This window comes from Linepithema humile, chromosome 6 (assembly GCF_040581485.1).
Source record: "Linepithema humile isolate Giens D197 chromosome 6, Lhum_UNIL_v1.0, whole genome shotgun sequence".
Taxonomy (NCBI): domain Eukaryota; kingdom Metazoa; phylum Arthropoda; class Insecta; order Hymenoptera; family Formicidae; genus Linepithema; species Linepithema humile.
Window position 1 is genome coordinate 11,483,504 of NC_090133.1, and position 19,495 is coordinate 11,502,998.

Genomic DNA, 19,495 nt, shown 5'->3' on the forward strand with positions numbered 1-19,495 from the left:
TCTTTTTTTTTGCTACTGTAAATTTAAAAAAAAATTTTTTATTAGTTATATATATTGGAACGTTGCCGTTTCTGGGGCTCAGAGAACGGGCGGAACGCAGCAACACATTTCCCCGTCCCGTAAAAAGAGCTACCGAGCGTCGAAATCTCCCCGGGTGGTCAATAATAGATTATAAGAATTTGTAATTAATTTGCGTAATTTTTGATATCATGTTGGCGCCTAATCGCATGGAAGCGAGCTACACAGAAGATCGACAAGCAGCGACAAGGCCACAGCAGAGCGAGGCAGAGGACATTCAAGCGACAGTAGGACATTTGGCAAAACAACGGTGGATTCCAGGTCTGGACGGAGCAAGGGAATGCTGAAATAGACGGGCAAAGGAAGGACCCGCTCGAGGATCAAGGCAGTGCCAACGATCCGAATAAGCCGGGGCCGGAGAGCAGGAGTCTCAGGAGAGTCCCGACTGTACCGACTGCCGCGAAAAACATTTGGATGTGGCGGCGAATCCCGATAACTTATGTGGACCCAGGACATCATAGGGCAAAGAGTGGACGAAACCCTTATAGCGGATTTTGGATTATGCATCAGCATTCGAGTCCCGAGATAGCGCGCCACTGACTAGCGCCTAGGGTCACGCGCGTTCCTTACGTCAACGACCGCGCATCTTAATATTGACGCGTGATTGATTGAGATCCAGGCAGTGTTGTTAGAAAGGCTCCACTTTCTCGCCCATGCTCAGTGCAGCGATCGTAATGCAGTGACGAAGTTTACGTAATATTATGGATGCTAAAGTTTTGGCGGTATCTCTCATCGAGGCAGTAAAGATTATGGCGCTTCGAATAAGTAATAAGTAAGTAGATACGGTTTTTAATAAATTCGAGTGATCTAATGTGCAATATGAGTGTGCAATCAGAGTCCACTAAAGGAGCTATTAAGAAACAAAGAGTTAGACATTTTCAAGATAATTGGTTAAAAAAAGATATTTTAAAGAATGTTTAGCTCCCTATTCAGTTCAAAATAAAGCTTTTTGTATTAAATGTAACAATACTATCAGATGTTCAAGATCACATTTAATACGGCATTCACAGACTGTCAAACATATACATTTAAATGGTCAAAATCAAAGCCTCAAAGTTAAAAATAGTCTTTTACATAACAAAAAAGTAAAACGCGCAGAAATAAAGCTAGCAGCATTTTTTGCTGAGCACAATGTTACTTTTTATACTGCAAATCACTTGGTTCTCCTTTTAAAAGACATTTGCATAGAGCCTGAAGTTGTGCAAGACCTTTCACTGGGTCGACTTAAGTGCAGCAATATTATAAAAGATGTCATTGCAAAACGTGAAATAGAAAAAGTTGTTAGTACTTTACAAACTCATAAATTTTCTATTTTAATTGATGAAAGTACAGATATCACAGATATTAAATTTATGTGTGTACTTGTTCAATATCTGTCCGATAATAAAAAAATAAAAACACAATTGTTAGAACTTCCTTTAGAAGCCATCAATTGTACCGTGAATAAAATTTTTGAAAATTTTAAAACATTTTTAGAAAACAAAAATATTTTTATAAAAAATATTATTGGAATGGCCAGTAATAATACACCAATAATGACTGGATGCAGTAATTCTTTTTTTTCGCGTTTAAAATCTGAAGTACCGAATGTAGTATTATTAAACTGCATCTGCCATTCTGCCGCGATTATAGCTAGTAAAATCTGCAAAAAATTGTCGCAATCTTACGAAAGTTTAATTAGAGGAGTTGCTATTTATATTTCGGGCAGTGTGAAGCGATGCGCAACTTTGGGCGAATTTCAGAATTTTTTTAACGTAGAAAGAAATAAAATTCTTAAATTATCAAACACAAGGTGGCTTGTATTACACAAGTACATTGTTCGATTTCTTGATAATTGGGATGTAGTGAAAAGTTACTTAATTTTATCTACAGTAGAAGATAAATTAAAATCAGTAGAAGATATTTTTACACAATTGTATGACAATTCTATTAAAGCTTATTTATTATTTTTAAAATATTTTTTACATTTTTTCAATAGCTTCAATAAACTTTTTCAATCACGCAAAATTTTAGTTCATAAATTGTATGATAACAGTCAATTATTAATTCGTCAAATAGCTCAAAATTTTATAATTTCTGAGGCTTTGAAGAACATCACTACTTTAAACGTAGATGATGAAAAAAACATCAAATGTTTGACCGATGTATAGGTAGGACCAGAATGTTAAAACTTTCTGATCTCACAACCAACAGAAAGCGCGCAAATTAAGTTACAATGTTTGCATTTTTATAAAACGGCGGTTAAAGAAATGTTGAAACGTTTACCTCATAGTGATCATTTTTTTAAACAATTAACTTTTTTAAAGGCTAAAATTACTTTTTAATTTTTAAGATTGGCGCCATATCTCAGCAATTAGTGGCACCATCTGTTGAACATTAGCATCATTAGAAAGATATATTTTTCTTCTTTCTAACGCATCCAAGTTCATGGAAATCGGATGACAAATGACAAAGTTATGACAGTTCTTCCTAAACAAGTTTTAAGTCGATGTTGAATTTTTATCAAAAATCAATGAGAGTTGACCATTCCAGAGAGGTCGTTGCAGCCGCCAGAAATGATCCAACTTCCTGAAATCAATTGTTACGGGTGATGAAACATGGTGCTTTAAATATGATCCAGAAACCAAGCGTCAAAGTGCGAAATGGAAGTCGAAAAATTTACCACAAGCCAAAAAAACACGAAAAGTGCCTTTAACAATCAAGACAATGCTCATCATATTCTTTGATAGCAAAGGAATTATCCATAAAGAATTCGTTCCATCTGGTCAAACAGTTACTGGCAACTATTATCTCGAAGTTTTGAAGCGTTTGATGGCCAGAATCCGTCGTATCCGTCCCGAATATCGAGATCCAGAAAGTTGGTCGCTGTTACACGATAACGCACCATCTCACAATTCACTCATTGTTCGTCGATTTTTGAAGTCTGTGTGCTCAATCATCCGCCATATTCACCTGATTTGGCTCCCTGCGACTTTTCTTTATTCCCAAAATTGAAATTGGAGTTAAAAGGATGCTTTTTTGAAGACATTCCGACCATCCAAACAGCTTCAACATTGGCACTAGAGACAATACCAAAAAGAGCTGGATCATGCATTTGAATCACTTTTGAATCGCTGTAACAAGTGTATTGAAGAAAGAGGAGATTATTTTGAATAAATAGAACAATAAGTATAAGAATATTTTGTTTCCATCGCGTTTTATAGGCCCAGTCTTAAAAATTATTTGTTGCATTGTGTAATTAAAGATTTATTTGACATTGCTACGCGTATTGAAAACATTGACATTACGCAATGTGGACCCTCTATGTCACGCGCCGCTCGTGTGTAGTGTGCATAGCTAACCAAGAGAGCGTCCCTCCCACCGCTCTGCCGCGCTTTGTATTATGCTATGCTGTGTGGATCCTACTCGCCGCGCGCTCGGCGCTCGGGGAATACTTGCGCGGATTGGCGGATCTTTAACTCTTGCTTGTCGGAGCATTCCGAGGAATGTTCTTTTATCAACCATCGATAATTTTGAACGTTGAGTTCAATTACGCCTAGACAATAATGGGCAGATATTTTAACATTTACTTAGATAATGAAAGAACACCCCCAAATCGTGAGAGGCAAGGAGACTCACGCTAAACAAACACTCCAGATCGTGAGAGGCAAGAAGACTCACGTTAAAGAAGCACCCCAGATTGTGAGCAAGGAGACTCACAATTGGGTTTTTATTCAGGAAAAAATCAAGTTGACCTTGAAATAACCTCGGAGTCAACTTGACTCCATGAAATGTAGTATAACTAACCGTGAGATTGCTCTGATATGCTTCATTCATTTCTGGAGTAAAAATTTTTTTGACCTTGAAATGACCTTTTGGAGTCAATTTAACCCCACATGTTGCTATATCTTTAACGTAAAGTTTTCTCCTCCATCAATTTCCGGTATCAAAAATAGACCATTCCATTTGAAAAACAAAAGTTAACCTTCAAATAACCTTGAAAAAGGACATCTGTGACAAAAACAAGGTCACCATCGAATGTTCCCCTCTGAACCCTACAACTTTTGTTTGAAGCGTTTTTCTCTAAAACGCTTTTCAGAAAAAATATTCTAATGGGTCTTTTAAAATGAGATACTCTGTATATATACAGAGTGATTCGAAATAACCTGATGATCTTAAAATGTCATATTCTTGAGCGAATTCTAAGACGATTTTTCCTTTTGCAAAATTTTGTCTGAAGCTTAGTTTTCGAGTTATAACGGAAAATAGTTCGCTACTTAGTCCGATACAACTGGCAGGCAAAGACGCGTCATAAAACTAGCGCCCCCCTACACGGTCAATGTTATTGTATAATATTTTATATTGCATAATATTATTGATAATTTTGATTTTACATTGAAGTTTAGATTATTCGTGTATTTTCTATACAATATTGTACAATTATTACTGATCGTTTAGGGGGGCTATAACGTAATGCTTCAAAGTGAAATATTCGATGACGCGAGTTTTACATAAGTGACAAATAAACTGAAAATACAAAGCGAAGACGAAGTAGTAATTGCGGTTTGATTAAATATTCTTACCTTGGAGAGAATCGACAAGTTTGTATTTCTTTGTGACGATTGTCCGTCTTGAAAATAACAGTCCGGATTTCTTTTTATGGGGTTTTTTGAAGAACATGTGTACTTTGTGTACTCAGAACAGCCCACTCAATTTCACTTGACACTTCACAATTTAATTCAAAACATCACTGCATTTACTGTGTTTAATCACAGTACTTCACTTGTATCACTCGAGTATCACTCATAAATATCAATTCCCGTACAGATTAAGGGCCACTGCTTTTCCGTAACGCGTTACGTTGAGTTAAGTACTTCAACGCACAGAGAAAGTCATAACGTAGCATAAGCGTGTATACACGCTACGTTACGAATTTTTCTGTGCGTTGAAATACTTAACGCAACTTAACGCGTTACGGAAAAGCTTGTACGATAGCTTTAAGGCACAAAATCCCACCGATTTACAACCGGTAAAATACAACCGATTTACTATTATTATTTATAAAAGTTATTGTTTGTTTACTTTTGGACCGTCGCATACGTAGTTCTATTACACACTCACGAGATAGCACTGATGTAAGTATCGGTAAAGTAATTGCTTGAAAAGAGCCTCTGAAAAGAGCCTGCTTGAAAAGATGCGGATTCGCAGCGTTGATTGATCATAACGTGACCTTATCGATCTCGCTATGGCGTACGTTGCTTTGTGAACGCGCTTGGCGCGAGATACGAGAGTGTTTTATTTTTATTTTTAGGCAATTTAATACCGTGACGAAAAAATGCAGACAGGTATTCTAAACATTCATCTTTCTTAGAATAAACAAATTTTTTTCTACGTTGATTATCTATCACGTTGACTATCTTTAATTAAATTTAAATAATATGATATTTATTTCTGCATAGTAAAAGAAATCGTAGTAGCGAAAAAAAGCAGATTGCTATAATTGTATTTATTTAATAATCTTTTTATATTTTTAAAATCTTTGTCTCTCTCTCTCTCTCTCTCTCTCTCTCTCTCTCTCTCTCTCTCTCTCTTTCTCTCTCTCTCTCAATTGTTTTGCGGTTTTTAATAAATGTCCAACGAGAAAAGATTTGGTCGCCCTGAAAAGGGCGGATTTGTCTTATTTTTATAATAAATGTTCGAAATTGCCTCCGTCCATCTCAACGCAAGCTCTTAAGCGTCGTATTATATTATGTTGCACATTCTCCAACATATCTTCATCAATACTCCAAATTGCTTCGTGCAATTTTGCATCCAATTCTTCCATATTTTCGGGAAGTTTCCTATACACAACCTCCTTACAATAACCCCATAGGAAAAAATCCAAAGGGTTGAGGTCCGGAGATTTTGCGGGCCAATTTATTGGACCATACTGGCTCATTCAACTAGGGATGGGCGAGATTTATTGATTAATCGAAATAACCGATAGTTATTTTTTAAATTAATCGAGATTTTCAACCGATTTATTTTTCTTTCAATTAATCGATATTTGATTCTTTTCACTTAACATCGCCAAACTGATTCTGCAATGTAGTGAAAATGACAAAAGTGAGCAAATTTACTAGGTGTTGACCAATACAATCATAGATAGACCCCCAAAAGCCATAAAAGGATAAGGTTACGTTATAAATATTGTCTTTATGCTGTATTTTGCGCGAGCTATCAGTTAGGTTAGAGGCAAAAGATTAGGTAACAATTTGTATGTACTCGTATTACATACAAAAACTAAGTGTTATCTGTTCCAGCAGAGTGCATAATAAGAATTTCATATGAAAACTTTTATTTTAATTAATAAAATTAATACAACTGGTTTTTTCAGCTGTATTTAGCAATGGATATTTTTCTACGGATTTATTAAGAAACTGTATGTAAATTGGAAATTAAAATAAAATTAATATATAAATTGCAGAATAAATATTGTTTAAGATTTCTTTAAAAAATAAATTAAAAGGAATTAAAAAGAAAATAAAACGATTAATCGATTTTTCGATTTTTTTTTAGTAATATAATCGACACTTTTATAAGTTTTTTTTCTTTTACTCGATATGTAAAACATCGAGTTATTTTTGAAAATCGTCCATCCCTACATCCAACGCCCAGGAAACTGTCTATTTAAAAAATTGGTCACAATTCTTGCGTTGTGTGGCCCGACACCATCTTGTTCGAAAACAATATTGTTCCTCTCGAGTAAAGAAACTTCTTCTAAAAAATCGGGCATTGTGTTCTCCAGGAAGTGAAGATAATTTGCGCCATTTAAATTGTCCGGAAGGTAAACGAGACCCAATATTTGTGTTCCCATTATTCCACCCCAAACATTTCTCTTCCAACGAGTTTGGAAGCTCCTGGGACAGGTGCATCGTAGATTTTCATCGCTCCAACAATGATTGTTGTGCAAATTCAAGATTCCTTCTCGTGTGAATAACGTTTCATCGCTAAATATCACACGAGAAAGAAATCTTGGATCTCGAACCACCTATCTCAGGAAATCTTCGCAAAAATTTCGTCTTCGAGGATAATCTTCCGGTCGCAAATGTTGCACACGAGTGTAATGAAATGCGTGCAACTTTTCTTCCTGAAGTATTCTTTGCACCGTGGAATACGATAAATCATGATCGCGAGCAATAACTCTGATACTAGTATCAGGTTCTTGCTCAATAGCATGAATTACCGTTTTCAGATTTTGCAATGTTTTTTCCGCCCGATTCTTTCCAACATCATGCTCGTTTGACAATACGCTGCTAGTTTCATACAATCTGAATTGTAATAAATACTAACGTTAATGATAAAAAATTACATTATCATTCTTATTTGTTAAAATGCTGCCAGTTTCATTCAACCTCTGAACTGCGGCGAGTAAAAAATCATAAAAAATAAGAATAGTAACATAATTATTTATCATTCGGGCTGCATGCAACCGGTGAGTAAAGAACCATAATTATATGAAAATATTTACATTTTTATGTTTTATTCAATTATCCAAATTGCTTGCTGAAGTTCTTTACATTATGTTGCGGTTGCAAAGAAATGATCATATAAATAAATGACAAAATCGATATCTGTGTCAATCATTCTCCATCAATTAAGACACAAGAAAAAAATGGCATATTCAACGCAAGAATATTACGATATGTTGATGGCACTCGGTGAGTATCAAGAGCAGTATCATGTGGATACAAGAAAATACGCCGTTATATTCAAACCGACATCCTCCGCCGAGTGTGATACTCGCTGCAGCTCATAGGTTGTATAAAACTGACTGCATCTTAACAAATAAGAATGATAACGTAATTATTTATCATTAACATTATTATTTATTACAATTCAGATTGTTTGAAACTGGCAGCGTATTGTCAAATAAGCATGATGTTGGCAGGAACCGGACCACAAAAAATTTGCAAAATGTGGAAAAGGTAATTCATGTTATTGAGCAAGAATCTGATACTAGTATCAGAGTTATTGCTCGCGATCATGATTTCTCGTATTCCACGTTGCAAAAATACTTAAGAAAGAAAAGTTGCACGTATTTTACTACACTCGTGTGCAAAATTTACGATCGGAAGATTAAACTCGAAGACGAAATTATTGCGAAGATTTCCTGAAAAAGGTGGATCAAAATCCAAAATTTCTTTCTCATGTGATATTTAGCGATAAATCGTTATTCACACGAGAAGGAATCTTGAATTCGCACAACAATCATTGTTGGAGCGATAAAAATCCACGATGCACCCATCCCAGGAGCTTCAAAAACTCGTTGGAAGAGGAATGTCTGGACTGGAATAATGGAAACACAAATATTGGGTCTCTTTTACCTTCTGGACAATTTAAATAGCGCAAATTATCTTAACTTCCTGGAAAACACAATACCCGATTTTTTAAAAGAAGTTCCTTTACTCGAGAGGAACAATATTGTTTTCCAACAAAATGGTGCCGGGCCACACAACGCAAGAGTTGTGACCAATTTTATAAATAGACAGTTTCCTGGGCGTTGGATGGGTCGGTATGGTCGAATAAATTGGCCCGCAAGATCTCCGGACCTCAACCCTTTGGACTTTTTTCTATGGGGTTATTGTAAGGAGGTTGTGTATAACAAATTTCCTGAAACTATGGAAGAATTGGATGCAAAATTGCACGAAGCAATTTGGAGTATTTATGAAGATATGTTGAAGAATGTCCAGCATAATTTGATACGACGCTTTAGAGCTTGCGTTGAGATGGACGGAGACCATTTCGAGCATTTATTATAAAAATAAGACAAATCCGCCCTTTTCAGGTCAACCAAATCTTTTTTCGTTGGACATTTATTAAAAACCGCAAAACAATTAAGAGAGAGAGAGAGAGAAAGAGAGAGAAAGATTTTAAAAATTTAAAAAGATTATTAAATAAATACAATTATAGCAATCTGCTTTTTTTCGCTACTACGATTTCTTTTACTATGCAGAAATAAATATCATATTATTTAAATTTAATTAAAGATAGCCAACGTGATAGATAGTCAACGTGGAAAGAAATTTGTTTATTCTAAGAAAGATGAATGTTTAGAATACCTGTCTGCATTTTTTCGTCACGGTATTAAATTGCCTAAAAATAAAAATAAAACACTCTCGTATCTCGCGCCAAGCGCGTTCGCAAAGCAACGTACGCCGTAGCGAGATCGATAAGGTCACGTTATGATCAATCAACGCTGAGAATCCGCATCGAGGCCTTAGAACATATATACTGGAAGGGGCATAGCTGACTTGCCGTTGTCCTCAACATCTATCTATCCTTGTCTGTACATTTTATTGCAATACGCATGCGTCGATTATGTTGATGTGTGTGATGACAAACTAGACAAGCTTATCTATGACAAGCCTTCCAATATAATCAAATCTAAAGAAATAATCATAAAAAAGTATACAAAACTAATACTATTTAAACATCAATGAAGTTTTTAAATATTTTTTTTATTATTTATTATAATAATTTTTATTGTACTAGTTACTATATATACAAGATATAATTAAAATAAGATAACAAACTTTAGAGGAGCGAGAATATTACATAATAATAAATATTACTTTTTTATTTTTCATTAATAATATATATTTTATATCAGTAACAGTGGGTTTGACGGACATATGTTGATGTCAAATTTTTTTTCATGTTTGGTTTCGCTCCTCAAAGTTTGTTATCTTATTTTAGTTCATCCTGTACATCCTGTATATAATTATTGTTTATTACAGTATTTGTTTTTGGTTATGTGCATCATTATTTTTATATTTTATTTTGCAAGACTATTATTACATATTACTACATATTATTATATATAATATATAATATATTGCAATTATATTATAATATAACTTAAAGAATAAATTGTTATAATCAAATTTTCAAATGCCTTCCACCTATTTTAAATCTTTTTACTTTCAATTTAAGCGGTTATTCATTCGCGCAAGCGCATTGACTGATTCGTACAGACAAGGATAGATAGATGTAGGGGACACTTTTGTTATGTGTATTTAGATAGGCTATGCCCCTTCCAGTATATATGTTCTAAGATCGAGGCTCTTTTTATGCAATTACTTTACCGATTGTGGCAATCGTCGAGTCAAAGAAGAACAGACCGACTTTACCAATAAAGATAGAATCTTATTTACCGACATTGAGTTGTGATTAGCAACTTTTTAACAAATTATTGATTAATTAATTGCCATAGAAATAATTTATTTAATTACCATAATAACATTTGTATTTTGTTAATCAGTTTTATTCATTTCTCACTCTTCATCTGTACATTGTATCGATAACATCAAGTCAAAATATAGTTACCTAAAAGCACAATTCGATATTTTCCTTATTTAATGTAGTGGTTCTTAAAACATCCGCTACACGATACTTACATCAGTGCTATCTCGTGAGTATGTAGTAGAACTACGTATGCGACGGTCAAAAAGTAAACAAACAATAACCTTTATAAATAATAATAGTAAATCGGTCGTATTTTACCGGTCGTAAATCGGTGGGATTTTGTGCCTTAAAGCCATCGTACAAGCTTTTCCGTAACGCGTTAAGTTGTGTTAAGTATTTCAACGCACAGAAAAAATCGTAACGTAGCGTGTATACACACCGAAAAAATTGTATTCTCATCTTAAGAATGTCCCACTTATCTTTAGAATATCTGGGACTAAAATAGGCGCCAAGAGGATCCTCTTAATATAAGAGGAAAATCTTTTTAATGTGTATTCTTAAGATTATATACTAAATGAAATATTCTTAAAATTATATACTAAATGAGAACTTAACCTAATCTTATCATTATATTAATTAATATTAATAATAAAAAGGTCCTTAATAATAAAAATAAGCAATTTTACAAATTTTAAGAAAAGTATATTTCTTTACAAAAGTTTTTACATTTTTTTACTGAGAACCTATAAAATATTGCATACAAATATATAATTTGTGGAGCAATTTTTTAATCGCTATATATACATTTATAAAATATGTTGGAAAGATACATATAAATTTCCATCAGCTCCTATTCTACATGAAGCTGGATAAAATGAAATAAGATCTTGGTAATTTAAAAAAAAACCACTCCATAGTTGGTGTTACTTCATAACAATGAAGATGACTATTAAACTCAACAGTTTCAAAAATTGATAGAATAAAACCTACTCTATCATTATTATTTGGTAATTTTACAGTCCAATGTAATAATCCAAAAAGAGGTAAATTATTTTTATAGTTTATCGCAAACACCATATTTTTCTTATATTTAGTATTACAAATAGTTGCTTCTTTAACTATCACAGAGTTCTCAAGACCAGAAAGTAAAATATATTGAAAATCATCATAGTTATAACAGTTAATCATAATTTTTTCTTTGAAATGAAGAATTACATCTTGTTGGAAGCCCTGCTTGGATAAAAAGCGAGCTGAAAGACTGAATAAATATTTCTTAGCCACAGTTAGAGGCAGATTTTTGAGTCAACAAATTTTCTCTAACTTGTCTTCTCATAACTAGTTTATGTTTTTTACAAAAACGGCAGTAATAGTTAGCATTAAAAGATTCAGTAAATCCAGTAATAGAATGAAATCCTAAATTGTCAGCAAGAAGCAAGCATAAACAAAAGTAAACTTTCTGATTGCCAGTTGTTGTTTGCACTATTATGCCATTGTTTTCTAAATCTTTGAGTTTATTTATAACAGGCCGGAAAGCGTTTCCATTATTTATATGTCTGTCATTTGATAAAAATATAGAAGATACAAAGAAATTCTCAAGAGTGGACATATGATGTTGAGAAATACATGGAATTTGATAATATAATGCTCCAAGACTATGATCACCGGCGTGTGAACCTGTGTGATTATCAGGTTTCACATCACCAAAATATATAAATAATGGCAATACAAAACAATCTTTGAAATAGATATTTTTAATATTTTTCCACAGAGGACTTTGAATTATATTGGTAAATTTATCAGAATTATTGAGATTTTCAATATTGACCAAAATAGCATCAAAAACATCAGGTAATTCTAGAAAGTTCTTCAAAACATATTTTATTGGAATGTATTGACCTGTCAATTCTATTGGCCTTAAAACAGTAATATTTCCAGCTCTTATCATTTTCTTTGAAACTCCAATTCTATAAGTTTAAGGACATATATAAGATTGAGTTGCTTTAAATGCATTAATTCTCTGTGTCTCAGTCTCTAAGCCTTGAAATGCATTCTCTATTGCATTAAACTTCTCAGTCAAATGATGCATATCAACATTTTGTCTTTGTTCAACATCAAATATAGACATAGTTTTGGATCGAAGTATAGTAATAAAACCGCTCAAAAAACATTCAGAAAAAAGTTTAATTACTTCCTGCACGTGAGCTTTGTTTAAAGTATTATTAGTATATAATTTAGCAACTAAAGCTCTTGATGATTCAAATATAACATTCAAATATAACATTCTTGAAATCAAGAGTAGTAATAGCATCATTATGCATATGTCTAATCTGGTTATTTTGATTACCAATTTGTTCAACGGCATTTCTTATATTTAATTCTACATTTTCATTAATTTCCAAATGCTCCTGATGAAGAACCTGTAATGGTATTGCACCAAGCATACGAGCAGAATGTTTATCTCTCAAATGTTTTCTAAAAGCTTTTATTGAGTTATATTCTCGAGAGCAACCATTCTGAGCGCATTTATACACACTAAAAACATTATATGAACGAATTATCTGTAAATGACAGCATAATGCTTTTATGGAAGGCAATTGAAAGTAACAATCGTTACAAATATACATTTTTGTAAATAATAAAAGCTATACTACGTAAAACAAAAATATAGAACAGCATTAGCAGAAGAACAGCATTAGCAGAAAAACAACATTAGCAGAAACTAGATTTCTTTTGAAATCAATCCCTTCAAGGAACTAAGTATACTTTTTACTCGCGGAATGTTACTATCTTCTTTAAGATATAAATCATAAAAATACTTTTGAATAAAAAGCCAAATTGCTTGACACTCTTCTTGGTATGCAGCATGAAACGCATGAAACGCCTTGAAACATGTATCTAGTGCTTTTAACAGAGTGCGGAACTCGTATCTTACATTATCTATTTGGACATAATTGGCAGTAATATTCGTTAAAGTAGGTCCAACAAATATTAATGTCGGCTGCAAGTTCTGACCACGATTTGCTAACCACTCAGTATGTATCTTGATTTGACGATTCAAATCTCCTGGGATCTAACATATTTTTGAAAATAATGAATAAGAATGTAATTTATTATTATAAAATAAAAATATTATAACTATTGATAATTACATGGATATGGAGGAGAAAAGTCTGCTTGGCTTTTGCAACAGATGGCATGCCCACTCTTGCACCTTGTCCTTTTACAACAGAGTGATGGCAATAAATGAAATAAAATTATATCATTTTTGTCTGAAAAACATTAATAAATAGTTTAAATAAAGTAATAAAAATTATATATTAATAATAAAAGAAATTTTACTGCAAATACAATTTTTTTATAAATACCTGCATGTGTAACAGTCAAATCTGTAACTTTCTACCATATTCATCTGACAAGGGAACGTTCACAAGTGTCCCCCCCCGATTTGATTCTCCTTGAAATATGTTGTAAAACATACAATTTGAGGAGACACGTATTTTTTTATAGCTGCCCTATCTCAAATTTAAGGGGTGAAACACCCCTTTGAAAAAAAAACGGTTTTTTTCTTTGTGTGTAACTATCGCTAAAACCGTAGGAGATATAAAAAAATGTTTCAAATAGAAGTTGTAGGGCTTGTAATGGGCTATATAACTGTGTAGTTGGATTTTCAAAAAATGTTATTTTTTTTAATTTACCCCCACCCCTTGTTATTATTTTTTCGAATTTCAAAATTTTTGTAATGACAAAAGTTGTAGCATTTTTTACGCTGAATTCAACCATATATGATTTTATTATGTTCCAAAATCGCATCTTTCAAAAATGAGTCATTAAGTATCACATTATATGTGTCGCGCTGCATGACGCATCGTTTATATCGCACTTGTGTTGTGCAATAGTCGCAAAATGAATATAAAAATGACATACAATATGTTATCACATATTTGAGGAAGAAAAATTTACTAAAATTGTTGCTAAAACATCCCTTCCACATTACATTCTTATAGATAATCACTGCATTTCGTGCGCAGCGCGTTGTTATATGCAAGTTAGCTATACATGTGTATATAAAATGTGAATATTATTTAATCATAAATTAAGAAAAACAAGTATAAATATATTATTAATTTGAAAACATCACGTTTGAGAGACGTGATTTTACACGAAAGATTAGATTATGTAATCATAAGTTAATAATAAACAAGTGTGAATAGAAGCTATAAATGCGTACAAGAGGCCTACATTCATAGTTTGTAAAACGAACTTGGTGAAATCGTATCTGCAACTGTTTTTCTTTTCTTAAATTTAATTTTCGGGAAAAGAATTATCAATTAAAATGATTATCAATCCACTCAACGTTGCTAGACTTTTACTAACATCAATAACTACTATGTATCTTATGGAAACGCCAGTAAATAAAGCCGAAATAGAATTTGTGGCGGCTCACCGCCACACCGCTGCACTGACGCGGTATAATACGCCGCGGCGCCGCTACGCGCCGCAGGCCTTCTACCAGTTACAAGCTTGCGGACCCACCGCCAGGTTGCGCAGGCGGTGAAGAGCCTTCTCGCGATCAAGCTTCGATCGACGAGATATAAAAGAGCTGCTCCGCAGATCTTTCCTCACTCACTCGCTTCGAGGCGAGCTCTCTCCAGGGCCCTTGAACTGAGTCGTACTCTGCCTCGGCAGAAGCTAACCAGAGACACATAGTCTCGCAATTTTCCTCACGCTGCCTCGCAAGGCGCGTAAAAAGAAAACAGAGTCCCAGCATCGGCCGCACATTTCAACCAAGCGGCCCGCGGATACTCCACTTTCGCCGTCACCTCCTCAGTCTCTAGTGTGGAAATTAATTCCACTAGAGTTCTGCGTCCGGTTGACTCGACCACCAAGGGACACGCTCACTCAAGGCGACATCCGAATTCGGAGACCTCTCTCTCCTCGGTACACGGAGCAATCCGCAATTCCGAGAGCCGAGACGGTTGCTACCACCAGCACATCAGAGACTCGTTCCATCGCAGTACAGACTTCACCGCTCAGAGCCTGCTCAGAGAGCAGTTGTCAGACGGAAGACCACTTCCCGAACGGAGTTCCACCGACGCCGGGAAAGGGGCTGCAACGAGCTAACTCGATTGAACCGTCCTTTTTAGGACCCGTTCAACACACTAAGACGCGGCCGGTAATTCCTTACCGCGCCCGTCAATTTTTCTTTTGATTCTCGGCCTTACACTCTTGCCGAGAAAGCGCCTCTGACGCACTTAATCAAATCAAACAAAAACTTGTACTTTTACTCTACTTCTCTGACGAGGAAAAATAAATTATATTTTTCTAAGAAATTGGTCTCAATATTTCAACCAAGTCGAACACAATCCATTAGGCTTACGCCTATAGAATTAAAAGAAAATATTCAGAAGTTAATATTGGAGAATATTCATCAATTTAACGGATTAGAAGTGACAGAAGAAACATCGCTTGATTATGAAGAACCTGATAAATTGCATACTTTTGAAATTATTGAAGAAAATGAGGAAGCATGGAATAAAGATAATTCAAATTCTCACAATTGGCAATGCCATGATGACGACAATTTTGATGTTTCTTACAAAAGCCGAGCTGTTGAATATTGGCGGCAGTCGGACAAAGAAAATCGTCCTTTCAAGTCAGTACAACACACATTTAGAAGAATTTCATTTGTACGTCAATTGAGGCGATGGGAAGAACAGTTAGAGCACGGTGGAAATCGTCTTGAAAAATTATCTCATATTTCCAAAGCTACTCATGATAAATTTAATGTAGCTGTGCAGACAGGACTAATAATTCATGATGTTGATATAAAAAGATGGGCCTTGGAAGCTCAAAGAGAAATAGGAGATTTAGATCCTGTATTTCAAGCATCTCCTAGTTGGCTATTACGATTTAAAAAGTCTTATCGAATTGTGTCCAGAAAAATAACAAAATTCATTACAAGAAAAACGTTAGAAGATTCTCATAATATACAAAGAGAAGCCGAAAATTTTGTAACTGTAGTAAAACCTCTCATTGAACGATTTGGATTGGAAAATGTATATAATACAGATCAAAGTGGATTTCAATTAGAAATCCACTCTGGAAGATCACTATCTAACCAAGGAATGAAGACAATAGACCGTGTGGTGCAGTCAGTATCATCAACTATACATTCGTACACTATTCAACCAACAATTTCTTCTGATGGAAAATTACTGTCACCTTTGTTTATCGTATTACAAGAACATAGTGGTACTTTTGGGCCTAGAGTACAAGAAAATTTATTCAGAGCATCAAATGTTATTGTAACTGCTTTGAAATCCGGTAAAATGACATCAGGTATGAGATAAATTTTAGCTTTTTATATCTTATAATATATTTTAATCTTATATAAAAATATTATTATAATTATAATTATTATTCACACTTTTCTTTCTATTTTATAGATCATTTTAAAAAATGGTTGGAAGAAGCTTATTTTCCAAATGTAGGCCGCGATAGTGTTCTTCTTATGGATTCATGGAGCGGGCAATGTCTAGCAATTGTTACTGATTTAACACCAATGGAAAAACAAGTTACTACTATGGTAATACCGAAAGGAACTACAGGAAAAATACAGCCGTTGGATGTTTACGGGTTTAGAATCTGGAAAAACTTTGCAAGAAGATTTTCGGATACTGTTCTATTATTGAATTATGATATAAATTTACATCAGCGAAATAATATTATAAAATTGCAATCTTTAATACACAATCAGTTATCATCTCCTCGATATCAAAATTTATTTAAATATTTATGGTTTAAAAGTGGATATACGAATGAAAGACCAGAAACATTTAAAAATCCAGTAGAATTTAGTTTTGAACAAACATCAAGCACATGTGACATTGAAGATTGCAATGATATAGCTGTAATACAATGTTCTTGGTGCGGAAAATCATTATGTTTAAAACATTTTTTTATAGAGTATCATTATTGTAACATCTATAACGGGTGTGACTAAATTTAATATATATAGCTTTAATAACAATTTTAGTAAACTTTTCTTCCTCAAATATGTGATAACATATTATATTTCATTTTTATATTTATTTTGCGACTATTGCACAACACAAGTGCGATATAAACGATGCGTCATGCAGCGCGACACATATAATGTGATACTTGATGACTCATTTTTGAAAGATGCGATTTCGGAACATAATAAAATCATATATGGTTGAATTCAGCGTAAAAAATGCTACAACTTTTGTCATTACAAAAATTTTGAAATTCAAAAAAATAATAACAAGGGGTGAGGGTAAATTAAAAAAAAATAACATTTTTTGAAAATCCAACTACACAGTTATATAGCCCATTACAAGCCCTACAACTTCTATTTGAAACATTTTTTTATATCTCCTACGGTTTTGGCGATAGTTACACACAAAGAAAAAAACCGTTTTTTTTTCAAAGGGGTGTTTCACCCCTTAAATTTGAGATAGGGCAGCTATAAAAAAATACGTGTCTCCTCAAATTGTATGTTTTACAACATATTTCAAGGAGAATCAAATCGGGGGGGGAGGACACTTGTGAACGTTCCCTTGTGAGTTAGAAACTTCAGCATGAAGGAGGTTAATCAACGCTTCTTTGATTGAATCCCACTTTGATATTAAGCCATCTTCTCTGCCAGGATATAACTCTTTAAAATCTTGTTGAATCTGCAAATTAATTAACTCAATGTATTTGAAAAGAAAAAGATCGAAAAGAGAGGAAGAGCATTACGTTTAAAATATGTACATTCAATTTTCTTACCAGTAGATATCCGTTTGGTAGTGAAAACACAGGCCAATTTTTGAAATAATCATTTACTAAAGCAGACTGCGATTGAGCAGAAGACGGTCTGTCTATCTTCTGTAGCTGCGATATCGGTCTAGTTTCCCTAAGATACTGAAAGTGTAAAGGATGTGTTACTGGCCAACTACGCAAAACTTTAGGCCAAGACTCAATACTATCGTATTTTAAATGAGTAATTGCAGATTTAACTGCAGAGTCATTTGGATCACAACTTCTTGAAAAAATAAAAAAAGCCATAACAACTTTATGTATAAAATGTTAAAATGTTGAAATTAAGCAATTAAGAAAAGTTATAAATTTATCCACTTCTTAATCGTTACTCTACACATTTGTAAACCTGATTTACACAAAATCATATCTCTGCATTGGATATTTGCCTAATAAATATTATTTTCTTATTGTTATAAAAAAAATACTATACATTTTAACAAACTACAAATATTTTAATAATAATAATAATAATATTGTAACGGGGGGGCGTTCCTCTTTCGAAGCACCGCCCGCGGCACCCAGACATTGTCCATTGTGCCTCCCCTCATAAACTTACTTATGAGAGACCTGTTTTTCTCCAAAAGAGAATCAGATCCCTCACCGACAGTTTCCTGATCTGCTCGGGCCCAAGTAGTGCTGAGCCCAGCATCTTGTGTCTCAACCCTGCCTGTGCAGGACAGTCGCTGAGCACATAAAGGCTTGTTTTCTCGTCGTCTCCACATGCCCTGCACTTGGATGTATCGCTACGCCCAAGCTTGTACATGTGGTAGTTTAAGGTGCCATGACCCGTCAGTATGTGTACCGCTGTTCTGGCATCTTTCCTACTCAGAGCCCTTATGCTCCAAGTCAGTTCCCTATTAGGGGTATCTTCCATCAGAGCTCTAGCCTGTCTGCATTTGGACTCAGATTCCACTCTCCAGTGTCTTAGATGTTCTCTGTGGAGCCATTCTTTGATCCTCCTCTTTCCTAAACAAAAGGGGATTCCCAGGGCCGGCCCCGGTCCTACCATCGTTAATTCTGAATCCGCTTTTGCCAGCTGGTCCGCACATTCATTACTCTGGATGCCCGAGTGACCCGGCACCCAGGTAACGGTAACTTTTCTCTCTCTCTCGCCAGTTCGTTCAGAACGCACCTGCACTCCCGAACCAACCGCGACGTTATTGTCGGAGCCCTCAGCGCCTTGATGGCTGCCTGGCTGTCCGTACAAATTCTGATGTGCTCTCCCGCTTCTACCCTACTCCGTACGGTCTGAGCACAGCTTAGGATAGCCACAATCTCCGCTTGGAATACCGTGGCATAACTGTCGAGAGAAATGCTCTCCTTCCATCCCTCTCGACTGCCAAAGAAGCCGGCCCCGGAGCCCGTGTCCGTCTTGGAGCCGTCC

General features: G+C 34.6%; 2 protein-coding genes across 2 annotated transcripts in view; both read left to right on the forward strand.

Annotated features, from left to right (window-relative positions):
* LOC105678086 (odorant receptor 4-like) overlaps positions 1–19,495 on the forward strand; it is a 102,752-nt gene that overhangs the window by 52,055 nt on the left and 31,202 nt on the right. The gene's annotated exons all lie outside the window — the stretch shown is intronic.
* On the forward strand, positions 15,465–18,428 carry LOC137000417 (uncharacterized; the record flags this gene model as incomplete). The annotated part of the gene is made up of 2 exons (XM_067356871.1): positions 15,465–16,623; positions 16,731–18,428. Coding segments are annotated over 2 exons (1,716 nt in total), but the record flags the coding sequence as incomplete, so codon positions are not given.